We start from the raw sequence: 12,863 nt of genomic DNA, 5'->3' as shown, positions 1-12,863 counted from the left end.
GTAGCCTTGTGGGTAGAACAGGAGTTGTTCCCACGAAGGGAAAGAAACCAAGGGCAGAAAGCCAACACCTAGTGATCACCGGATACCTGGAAGGGCAGGGAGGACTGGAAAGAAGTGAGATCCGGGTACCAAAATACACAGGAGGGATTAAGTCTATTATTCCACAGCAGCTGGGCGACTACACTCTCCAAGTTATATCTCACATAGCTAAAACTGAAACATCAGAATTGTCTCCAGACAGAGCAGTGAGCAGTGATCCAAATGTAAACTTCAGCTATTCCAATCTTTTCAGCACACATGTACACGTGTATTGGATGAATAACTATTTCTCTCCACTAAAAAGAAACTAAAAATGGCCATCATTCAAAAAATTTCCCTTTCGAACTGATTCTATCCCCTTTACATTGATTCCTGGGTTTGATAATTTGGTGTTGTTATCTTGATGCAGTGCATCGGGAGTTGGAAGCGCTGGGCTCAAAGGTATACACACACACACACACACATGTTCACATTTTAGATAGAAGCCTTTAATCTCTTACTGTTGTTATATTCTATTTCAGGAAAATTAATTAAATGTGTGTTTATCGTGATTTTCTAAAAGGAAAACAAAACCATAAGGTTCAAGTATCTATAAAAAAGAAAAAATATTGTGATAACACAAGACTAATTTCTAAAATCCTAATACCCTAAAATGCCACCCACCCATTAAAACAAACGAAAGTAAGGAAGAATGAACAAAGGACTGAAAGACAGATTTAGCCCGGAGCTTGTGTGTTTGTACAGGGATTATCTCCACACTGGGCCACTTTGGTCTTAATGACTGGTGTGTCCGAGTGGTGACAGACACTCATAGGAACACTTGCTTAGAATGAGAACAAACGCCTGTTGCATTTCTCAGATGACCCAGGTGTCAAGAACTTGATGGACAAGTGTGAGGAGAGGGTGTCTGTCTGTCTGTCTTCCCCTCTCTCGTTTGTATGTCTGACAGGTAAAAAACCACAGGAGATTCGACCCTGGAAACCTGGTAGAACTCAGTCAACTGATCAAACAGAAAACAATGGGGACCCAGGCATTCAGCAGACATGCTCCCTCTGCTGCCCCAGGACCTCAGTAACAAAGACAGGACTGTATTACCGTCAGAAAACGAGCCCAGCACTGGCTCCCAAAATGTAGCCACTTTAGTTAGCTCTGTCATCTACCACAGCGACTGGGGAAAGCTATGGCCTAGGTGGAGTCAACTGAAAATAGAGCATTAAGAATTTAGGGTGTGTTTTAGTTATTGCTTTTGTCAAGCAGTGTGGTGTTCTTGAGTTCATTACAATGAAGTGATTTCATTAAATTATGATAATAATAATAATAATAAACGTATGTGGGGAACCTTTAAGTACCATTCCCTTGTTATCTCAAATAAGAGGCTGAATCAAAGAAGTGTGTGGTGGGTACAAGTTTCATGTCGCCACGTGACTTTCTGGGGCATCCTAGTAAAGCCAAAAGCTGTGAGGGTGTCTGGGATGGAGAAGGCCCAGTGGTTAGTGGTTCTCAGAGTGGCTGGAGAAATCATAAAAGGGAGCATGTCAATAATTCTAGGAGCAGGACATTAGACAATATGCCAGATGTACGCACAAAAAAATGGAAAACATAATCTTCCATGGGGCCAATTAACATAAGAAGGGCTTGCATTCTCTCATCTAGAAAGCACTGTGAGGAGAAAGGGCTTTCTGTTTGTTTCCATAACAAAAGTTAACATGATACCTTTTTGTATTGATGAATCCCATCCTGAACCTTCTCAGAAATGAACAAAAATACTCTTGAAGTACAAATGTCATCACAAGGCAGGACTTGGGGCAGACATATTCATGATGTATTCCACATGCTAAATTAAGCTGTTTCTCTCTCTCTCCCCTCCCTCCCTCCCTCCCTCCCTCCCTCCCTCCCTCCCTCCCTCCCTCCCTCCCTCCCTCCCTCTCTCTCTTGCTATTTTAGCAGAAAAAAAGTACCCAATATTAGGAGCTTCTACTTCAGTGTTTTGCACTACAGTTTGGCCTGGAATCGCCCTGTTTCATTTGGTAAGCAGCACTGTCAGGAATGATAGGCAGTCATGAATTCATCACTCGTGAACCCAGGCAGCAGGAAGACACAGCAAAAGCTTGGACGCGCCAGTTTGCTCTTGTAGTGCCGCACGTGGTTCTGCACACGGACACAGGGCAGAGCCAGTGGATACCACAGAAGTTTCTAGACTACTCCACCCAGGAAAGGGCTTCGGGGCTTCTCTTGTCCTTCTTGACCTGGCTTCTGTGCAGAAACCCTGGTGCGACAGTCATCTGAAGGTTATGGTTTCTGACCAACATAGAAAGGAAACTGACCTAAGAGTTTCCAAAGCAAGCAGGGAGAGCTCTCCCAGAACTGCTTCCCCAGCAGCACCGCACATTGCCAAGGGTCAGGCTCAGTGTTTACCTCAGTGTCTGCCCCAAGCCTCTCCAATCCTCCATCTTCCCTAGTTGTCAATATTTTTTGTCAGTTATATGATAACTCTGCCCAGTTCAATAAATAAGCAACCAAGTTGAGATGCTAAGTTGTTTCTTGTTTCCCTCTGAGTTTAACACTGTGACAGTTTGTAACTTTCATGGAGTGGGTGAGTAAGGGTAGGTGGGGACAGCTCATTGCACAAAGTCCCAGGTTAAATCTCCCCAGATTCTCTCTCTTTCTGTCTGTCTGTCTCTCCTTCTGTCTCTGTCTCTCTCTTTCTCTCTCACATACAACCACACACACATACACGCACACACACACACACACACACCCCACACAAAACCAAACCAGCCAACCAAACAAATAAAAACAAAACAAAACCCCACCAAATCTATAATATTTGGTTAGAAGGGAACTAAAATCCCTAGCTAATCAAGAGTTGCTCTTATAGGGGGTTGGTATTAATTATTTGCTGTAGGAATTATTTAATATGAACACAATAATTCCTTTATAAACATGTTTTCTTAGACCTCAAATATTAATTTTTATTTTTCAGCATCAGAAATAACTACTTAGAAATCATTCCTTTTCCTAGTTTGGATTAATACTGCAAAGATGAAAGCTTTTCGGGTTCCTCCCATGGCTTAAATATTTGAGTTATGTTTGTACAGACCAATAAATGCAAAGAAGTGTGATTTTTACACTTATGATACATTGGTAAAGTATATAGGGAAAATATTTTTAAGATTCTCAGATTTTAAAAATGATTTTTGTTCAAGAAACAATCCATCTGAGAGCACTCAGCCTCGGAAGAGTATCAAAACTAGCAAAGATGAAACCAGGTGGTGGTGGCGCATGCCTTTAATCCCAGCACTGAGGAGGCAGAGGCAGGTGGATCTCTGTGAGTTCAAGGCCAGCCTGGTCTACAAGAGCTAGTTCCAGGACAGGATCCAGAGCTACAGAAAAACCCTGTCTCAAAAAAACCAAGAACCAAAAACCAAACCAAAACAAAACAAAAAAACTAGCAAAGAAAATTGCCTTAACCTTGCAAATAACACTGTGTTAGCACTAAATGAAAAAAGACAAGGGATGAATTCTGCCATAATTGTGTGTAATCAACAAATCTGAAACCACACCAAGCCACAGTACAAACAGTCTAGAGGAAGGTGTACAGCCCGGAAAAGTCACTAATGCTCCTTAGATTGAAATGCCGACCAGGAAGCTGACTTACACCGGACATACACACTGCTGAGAAATCACGCCGTGTGAGACACTAAAGCAAAGTTTTATTTTTGCAAGTGTGTGACTGGATCCCTACCAACACGCAGGCCAATGAAAACACAGTTGGTGATACAATTCCAATTACCGGGTCTGAACTCTGCTTTGACATAATTCTGTATGTCACTTGAAGGTTGAAGGGTACCACACACAAAATACCTTGAGTTCTGATTTCCTGTTATTGAGCCGGAGTCATTAACGTAAAAAGCTAAATGGGGGAAGAGAGCAAACTAGAAGCCATTTCTAAATAATCAAAGTTAGGCCAGATGTTCAGGGTTCTGGGCGCAGGCTGAGTGAGTGACAGGTTTGAGTCCGGAACATGACGGGAGGCTGAGCCAGCTGTGAGAATGAGGTTTGACTAAACTAATCAAAGCTGGGCACTTCTGCTCAAGGCGGCAGCATGGGGTGATTCTTGCCTTTTTTAGATTATTGTTTTATTTTTGTGTGGTAGTGGGTTCATAAACACACACGCATACACATCTTGTTTGGCATACACATATAGCATACATATGTCCACACCACACATACACACAATAATGTCATAGAACTTGCGCTCAGACTCCAGGCCTGTCTATTAAACAGACAGAACCAAGTTTGCCCCAACAAGGACAAAGCTAGTGCCACCTCCCTTGCTCTAAATCGCCTCACTTCCTCGGGCGAAGGACACAAAGTCTGTGACACACTTCTAGGTTGCTTACCCTCGGACTCATTATCATCTCATGGAAATTCTCAAGTGTCCTCCCTAAAAGTATAGCTGTAAAAATTCTTTACAGCACTGGTCACAATAATGGAACACTATTTAGTGGTGCGTGCATGTGCGTGTGCGTGTGTAACACTATTCAGTGGTGTGTGCGTGCGTGTGTGTGTGTGTAACACTATTCAGCGGTGTGTGTACATGCGTATGTGTGTGTGTTGAACTCAGGGCCTCAAACATGCAGGCAAGTACAGTGTTTCCCACACCCCAATCTCATTATCCAGCCTCTTACAAACACGGTTTTTTTTTTTTTTTGGTTTTTCGAGACAGGGTTTCTCTGTAGCTTTGGTTCCTGTCCTGGCACTAGCTCTTGTAGACCAGGCTGGTCTCGAACTCACAGAGATCCGCCTGCCTCTGCCTCCCGAGTGCTGGGATTAAAGGCATGCGCCACCACCGCCCGGCACAAACGCGTTTTCTATTTACTACTTCACACACTTTCAATTTGTACCTGTGTCCCTTCAAGAAAACATCTTTCTGCACGCAGACGGAGTATAGATCACAGCACCAACTCTTTTTTTTAAAAAAAAAAAAAGTTTCATTTACTTTCCAACCACCGTTCTCCCTCCCACCCCTCTTCCTACCCCTTCACCCTTCCCACCCCGCTGTGGGATAAGCTTTTATACACTATCTGTCGGTAGCCAGGCAGGAAGTATAGGCAGGGCGACCAGACTAAGAGAATTCTGGAAAGAGGAAAGACAAAGAGACACAGTCACCAGTCAGATGCAGAGGAAGTAAGATGAGAATGCCTCACTGAGAAAAGGTATCAAGTCACGTGGCTAAACAGAGACAAGAATTGTGGGTTCATTTAAGTTGTAAGAGTTTCTTATTAACTAATAAGAAGCCTGAGCTAATAAGTCAAATAGCCTCTGTCTGTTTCTTTGGGATGGAACGGCTATGGGACCAGACAGGACAGAAACTTCTGACAACACTCCGATAGCCCCAATTCTTAAGAGCAAACAGATAGTCAGCGTCACTTCTGTGAATGCTGCTTCTGTGTTGTATATCTCTATTTTATAATTTTCTTTTCTATGAGAAATATAAATAATTCTTAGGTAGGGAAATAAGCCTCCAAAGTCTAGAAAGGCATCCAGTGTGTCCTGTGCTGCTCACTGCTGTCTCTGTTCTCTGGCTTCCCACCAGGTTTTTCATGTTTACTTTTAAATCTATCCTGAGAGAGACGGAAGTCTAAACACATGCAGGAATATAAATGACGACCTCTGCTATCCTTGCCATGCACGTCCAGGGCGAACCCCACTGTGGGCCTCGTCTCCACTTCATCTCTTGCCCAGACACTTGGAGCCATCCATCATCCTGGCTAACTAGGCACTGCTGAGGGACCACCATCGTCACCTGCACTTGCAGGGTCTGTGGAGGGGCCATTGCTAACTTCCTCACATGGGAGACACTGATGAGGCTTTCACGACTCTCTTCCTGATGAGACACAGCCACTTAACGTTTCTGCATGGTCCCGGGAGGCCGAAAGTCTGCCCACCCCCCCCACTAGTCTCTGCTATGAAATTTATTTCCATTTTGACAAGAAACAAAGAGCTTCAAAGAAAAAGGGGAAAGGGGGGAAGAGAAAACAGAGAGGTCGTTCTTGCACACATGAAAATGGCTTACACATTTTCTCTACAACAGTCTCCCTCTGGAGAGCCACAAATCCTCAGAAACTAGAAGGGGAGAGCCCTGAACTGGGTAAACTGTGAGTAAAACTGTGAACACTGACAGTATTATGCACATGTGATTGAAGTAGCAGGCATATCCAGCTAGATAGGCCCTGGCATTAGTCAGATCGACCCCCATGCCAGAGGGTCTTCTTGCTATCTCAGACCATGTGCAAAAAAACAATTTTTGAGGCTTTTATTTACTCATTTGTTTAAAAAAAAAACCAAAAAACAAAGGTGATGCTTGTTAAGGAATGACAGATGAAATTACTTGAATTTCTGACCTCAATTTCATAATCTTTGTATTTGGCTCAGTCTTGCAAAAGGTTCCTAACTTGTGTGTGAAGCTGTATCTACTGATGTCAACAAAAGGCTCCCCTGGTCCTGACTGCCCATCACAATCTGTAAAGCTCCCAGGTTCAGGCTGCTTCCTCTGTGGGGAGAAATGGCCTAGGAACCGTTTTGTCTTTCACTTGACCTATATTTCATTCTTTTTTAACTCAGTGAAATTTAATTTAATTAGGTAAATTCTTTTATTCACAAGTTACAGATTTTCTTGTGATAAAAATTCACAGAACATAAAATTCACCCTTTCAGGGCTGGAAAGGTGGCTCCATAGTTAAGACTCTTGCTGTTCTCAAGAAGACCTGAGTCTGGCTTCTTACTTTTGTTGAGCGGTTCACAACTGCCCATAACCACAGCTCCATGAGATAAGATTCCCTCTGCAGGTACCCACACACATGTGGTGTGCACATGTGCACACACACACACAAATGAATCTTTAGAAAATTACCCACATTAAAGAATAAACATCTAATGACATTTAGCATAATCACAACACAACCATCCTCTGCATGTAGATCTAGAACTTTTCACCAACTTCAAAAGCCAAGACTGCACTCATGAAGCAGCTTCCCTCTTTCTCACTTCTAGCTGCTTAGTTTATGGGTTTGTTCCCTCCGAATATTCCATAGGATTGGAATAGCACCATATACCACCTCTTGCAATAGACTCCCTTTGCCAGGCACAGGTTTGGAGTTCCTCACATTGCAGCATGTATCAGAGCCTCATTTCTTTCTATGGCTGAATACTATTATACAGATAGACCCCATTCTTCTTCTCCACTCCTGAACCGATGGACATTTGAGTTGTATACACAGTTTGGCTATTATGAGCATGCTACTTTAAATACATGTATATGAGCTTTTGCTTGAGTACCTGTTTTGAATTATTTTGTGTCTATTTCTAGGAATAAAATGGCTTCATCATTTGGCACATTTGCATTAGAACACTCCCCCAATTACACCCCACCCTGTAAAGTTTCTGAATGGTTCTCTGCAAAGCTGAGACCGATGTGGAGGATGTGCGTAGGGAGAAGAGACGAAGATGAGGCCATCACAGGCTCTGTGACCAAAGCTCTGGAAAATGTCCAGAGGCTTCCAGAAATATAGCAGACATGGCGGGATATATAGGGAGGTGATAGAGATGTCACAGAAATAGAAAAAGCAAATCACGTCAGGGAGGAGCCATCAGTGGCCAGTAAGATGGCTCACATGCTCACTGCACAAGCCTGGTAACCTGAGATCCAGCTTCAGAATCCAGGTAAAGGTGCGTAAGAAAAGACTCTATGGATTTATCCACTGGCCTTGACAGGTGCACTGTGGCGCAAGCAACCGCCCACCCCTCTCTCGCTCACACACACAACAATGACAACAATAATTAATTCTGAAGAAGGAGAAATTACATACTAGTTAGTTTTTGTGAACTTGATACAAACTAGAGTCACCAGGAAAGAAACCTCATTTGAAGAAATTACCTCCAGTTGGCATGTGAGCAAGTCTATTAGGCGTTTTCTTGATTAATGATTGATGGGGAGGACCCAGTCCACTGTGGGGCATGGAACCCCTGGGCAGGTGGTCCTGGGTTGTATGAAAAACAAAAGGGATTAAACACCGTTCCTCCAAGGCTTCTGCTTTAGTTTCTGCCTGGGGTTTCTGCTTTGGTTTCCCTTGATGATTGATTGTGACCGTAAGTCAAAAAGACCCCTTTCCCCGAGTCAGGTTCCATCAACTGCTCCATCAAGGCAATAGGGAAGCAAAACAGGACACACCATCAACGACAAATGTGAGAAGGAACTAGAAGTCAAATGAGAAACTGAACATGGCAGTTGCTTATGATGAGGGGAAGTGTGTGAGATGACAGCCTCACTGAAGGCCAGAGCCCAAAACCTGGGATGCAAGGCGGATGCAAGGCACTAACACCGATTCGCTAAGACACCCTGACCTGGAGGAGCAGAGATCACACATCTTCAGTTCTCTCGCAACACCCAGAATGTACAGTGCAAATATCAAACCTACAACTGCCGCTGTCTCTAGCTGGAGGTGCACAGGGTCAACAAGCAATACAGCAGCATCTAAGAATCCCAACAGGAAACCAAATGGCACCTGTCCTGCTGACTACAAAGGCCCTTGTTAAAGTTTTTAACTGCATAGAAAATACTGGAGTACAGCAAACTGTAATTAGCGAAAATGAGTATAATGTAATCAAAATATGTAATAGACTTCCAAGGTCAAAAATTATATAAATAAAAGACTAATTTATTCCCATTTAACTAATTATAACGGAGTGGGTATTTGAGTGTGTATCGGTTGAGGCAGGCACACTTGAATGTCCAAAGACATCACTAAGAAGGACCCTAGACTGAGATGGGTTTTGCACCTCTCTACAAACTGGCTTGATCTTTTAGGCTCAAGTAATCCTCCTGTCTCGATTCTCTGAGTAGCTGGGACTACAGTGGCTTTCCCATTTGCTTGGTTGGAGGGGGTTTCTATGGGGTTACTGCCTTTGGAATACAGAGACATTTTTCAGTGTAGAGACAAGATCTTTGAGAGTGGCTGGGCTGATTAGGGACCTGTGCGGGTGGGTGGGATTCCCCTTCTCACTACTTAAATCTTAGTTTGAGGGAATTTTTATATTATGTTATAATTCTTATGCAACATTCAACCATCTACAAAAATCCATACTGATAAGAAAATGCATAACGATTTCCCAGAAAACTATTTTTTTGAGAAAAAAAAAACCCAGAACTTTTTCTTCTGTGTTTCAAGAAAAGAATGACTCAAAATGATTACCTTTTCAACATGGAATGTGAAATAAGGCCAACTTTCTGTGGAAAGTCACACGTGAAATTTGCTCACAATTCTGAACACAGACGAAGCAACTGAACGTTTTGTTTATAAAGTGTGTATTCAGTTTTTGTTGCTGCCATTTTTAAATCAGAGGTGTGACATCGGCCAAGAAATGTCTGAGAGCAGGGATGCTGGAAACCCTTTAGGATCTTTCTGATAGACACTTTTTTTTAGGAGATGGTCACTGTATTTAATTAGAAATTGGCTCTCAGTGCCTACTGAAGTTCGAGCTCTTTCCTGTGCCAACCTAAGGTTTGCACCTGTGGGACACACAAAGCCGGTGAAGGCAGCCTAAGCGAGAGGAGGACCCGGTGTTCTCTTTAGTACACAGCAGCTGGATGTGTACACAGCGGTACATAGCAGCTAGGATGGAGCCTATTCCTGCAGTCTGGAGACCCAAACACATTTTGATTGGCCCATGAAAGCTTCTTTAGGGGGTTAGCGTGCTGGTTTTGAGCTGCAGTTTACTAGGCTGGTCCCACTGTTTGCTTCAGACACTGACAAGCTGGGGACTGTTTCTTGATGAACAATGCAGGCAGCAGGCGGAAGGGACCGGACAGTACTTATGGATCAGGTAGAACGATAATAACTTCCAAGTCTTGAAGAACCCATAGAAGACAGGTCCCACCCACTTAGCAACTCAGCATCTTAGACACAATAAGAAACAAGAGAAGACCGGGTTCCCAGCATGCTTGTCTCTCTTCTGGATGTCACGGGCCCTTTACCTACGGTGGCCTCTTATCCTCCTACTAGAGAAGTGGACCTCCATGTATATGTCGTCAATGGAATGTTAGCAACATCCACCCTCAAAAGTCTTAAAGACGCCATAAAGAACCAATCAGGACTTTCAGTTGGGGGATGCGATGATTGATTCTAATTGTCAGTTTGACTAGGTTAAGAAACACTTATTGCTCTAATTAAGCACATCTTTGGGTGTGTCTGTGAAGGTGTTTTCGGGGAGCTTTAAGTGGGGATGGAAGACCCACCCTGAATGGACATGCCACCACATGAGTGCCAAGAAACAAAAGCACAAAAGCCACCTGCTGCTTTGATCAAAAACCTACGAGTCAACGGCCAAAGAGAAACTCCTGTCTTTGTTTAGCTTTGTCCATTTTTTTTTTAACGTAGAATCTGAAGCCTAGAGTTCCTGTGCCTCAGACACACCAAGCTCGCAGACTGGGCCCAGCCTACGCGTTCTCACCTGCAGCAGATGACCGCCCTGCACGAGAGCGCCAGGTCCAGGAAACTTCGGCGGACTTCAAAGGAGAGGGCGTACTTCAGGGTGTGGCCGTCGATGATGAGGGCCACGTCGTTCTCCTTGCCCAGCAACTCTCCCATGTCCGTGCAGTGCTGAGTGATGGCAGCCCTTGTTGCCTGGAAAAAGTGCAAGAGGGTGATGTCTGTGGGCTTCATACACAGAAGGCAGACTTAAAGTGTCTTGAAATGAGAAGACGGGACATGGAAAAAAAAACATGGTTCAACTTGGTACAGTCACTGGCAATGCCCTCTGTGGCTGTCTGATGGGCAAAACAGTCTCAGAGTGAGAGACCCTATGACATTTACAATGATCCGACCTGGTTGAAGTATACAGCCTGGTGATGTCAAAAAACCTCTTCCCCAATGGGTCTCTGTCTCTGTCTCTCTGTCTGTCTGTCTCTCTCTCTCGTGTGTGATGTACATATAGACATACACATTTTTTAATGCTATTTAAAAAGGAACCTCAACCAACGCACATATGCTTTTTTTAAAAAAAAAAGCATTATTGGAACTTACCTGAGAAACACTAACATTTCTCAGTTTGCACAAGATAAAACTTTAAAGAGCCCAGAAGGGGTGTGATACCAAAACATATCTTTACATGACGATCAACCTTCACACCTACTGAGCACTTCAGATTCTGCGGTTGCCTCCACGTATTGCGGAGATAAGAAATGATCTGGTCATTCTCACATGAAGGAACTCTAATCAAGCTAAACTGCCCATACCAACCAGAACACTGCCACCAATGCCCGCCTAATCAAACACCGGGAGGTGTCTGTTGTTACATGCAAAGCAACAAAGTCATTCCCGTGATTAATAAAAGATGTTCGTGCATGGAGGAATGCATGGGCTCAGCCAGAAGAATGCACCTTTTGGCTGATTAAAAACGCGGCTTATGTTTATTCAGAAAACATGGAAATCCACCAAAACTATTCTTCCCAGACAATGGATCTTTGGTCCGTGAAGCTGCGTTTTCGTGTAATTTACCTTATGGTAACCTAAATTATGGTTTAGTAGCAGTGAGTTTGATGGCCAGGCATTTTTCTTCTCCTGGTTTCACTGAAGTTCACTGGTGCTGACAGTAGGAAACTGTTTCCATTGTCTCTACGTCCAGCGTTCATGATCAATAAGATCCAAAGACACAGAAAGGTTTGTAAGGATGCCTGCTCCAGCCCCTCCCACTAAGGCTAGAATTCGACTTTTATATGAAAATCTATATAACTTAGCTCTAGTCTGAATTCCACATTTACCACCTCTTTGGCATTGGGCAAGAGACTTCACATCTTTCAACTGCGCTTTCTTCATGTATAAAACGAGGCTAGGAACACTTGCCAGCACTTTTGTTATGAGCAAGTGACCTGACCCAAATAAGGAACTGAGCACGAGTTTGGCATCCAGTTAACACTGAATGAAGGCCTTTCTTGTCCCCCTACTATGTATTCATGAGGAATGTCTTCTATAGAGGAAGACACCCAAGACAGTGAATAAATAACCACCAAGGAAGACTTGAGAAATGAGTAATTAATAGACAATGTGCTCTCAGTCAAATTACACTGATTTCTATTAAAAATAGAACTTAAGGCATTTTATCCTTAGTTCTACAATTCTGAGTCTATATTTTTTCAATGATTTATTTATTTCTATATTATGTGCATTGGTGTTTTGCCTGCATATGTGAGGGTGTAGATCCTCTGGAACCGGAGTTACAGACAATTGTGAGACGCCATGTGGATGCTGGGAACTGAACTAGGGTCCTTTTGGAAAGTGGCCAGTGCTCTTAACCACGAAGCCATCTCTCCAGCCAGGAAGCAGCTATGTTTATCTGTAGAAACAACCTGGCCTTTAGCATTCAGATGGATAGAAGAAAAGCTTTTCCACTTTGCGGAGACCTGGTTTGACAAGACAGGCTTTTATTCATGCAGAATAGGAAACCTTCCTGAGACCACATCACTGATGGAACACGGTCCTGTTGCCCTGGCAGACCAGTCTAGCTCAGTGCCTTCATCCCAATGGCTGCCCCATGGGTATGTCTTGGCCCAAGGAAAAGTCTGATGAATAAAATTTCCTGAGACTCAGAGATCACACTTTCGTACAAAGGCATAGCGTACAGACAGACATCTGGGAGAGTGGAATTGGGGAGGGCAGTTTTCATATCAGGGCTGTTTCTAGATTATGTATGAGGATAGACTAGACACTAGTCACCTGTCACCATTGGAGGTAGAGGCTCCATTGGCTGCTGACCACCATCAGGCA

General features: G+C 43.5%; 1 protein-coding gene across 3 annotated transcripts in view; it reads right to left on the bottom strand.

Annotated features, from left to right (window-relative positions):
• The window catches only part of Atp8a2 (ATPase phospholipid transporting 8A2), a 568,530-nt gene that overhangs the window by 294,541 nt on the left and 261,126 nt on the right, over positions 1-12,863 (bottom strand). For all 3 annotated transcript variants that reach the window (XM_057785806.1, XM_057785804.1, XM_057785805.1), the window contains exon 25: positions 10,552-10,724. In XM_057785806.1, the coding sequence (XP_057641789.1) occupies positions 10,552-10,724 (173 nt within the window). The remainder of the gene's footprint in view (positions 1-10,551; positions 10,725-12,863) is intronic.

This window comes from Chionomys nivalis, chromosome 12 (genome assembly GCF_950005125.1).
Source record: "Chionomys nivalis chromosome 12, mChiNiv1.1, whole genome shotgun sequence".
NCBI classification, from domain to species: domain Eukaryota; kingdom Metazoa; phylum Chordata; class Mammalia; order Rodentia; family Cricetidae; genus Chionomys; species Chionomys nivalis.
This window is presented reverse-complemented; position numbering and strand designations above follow the sequence as displayed.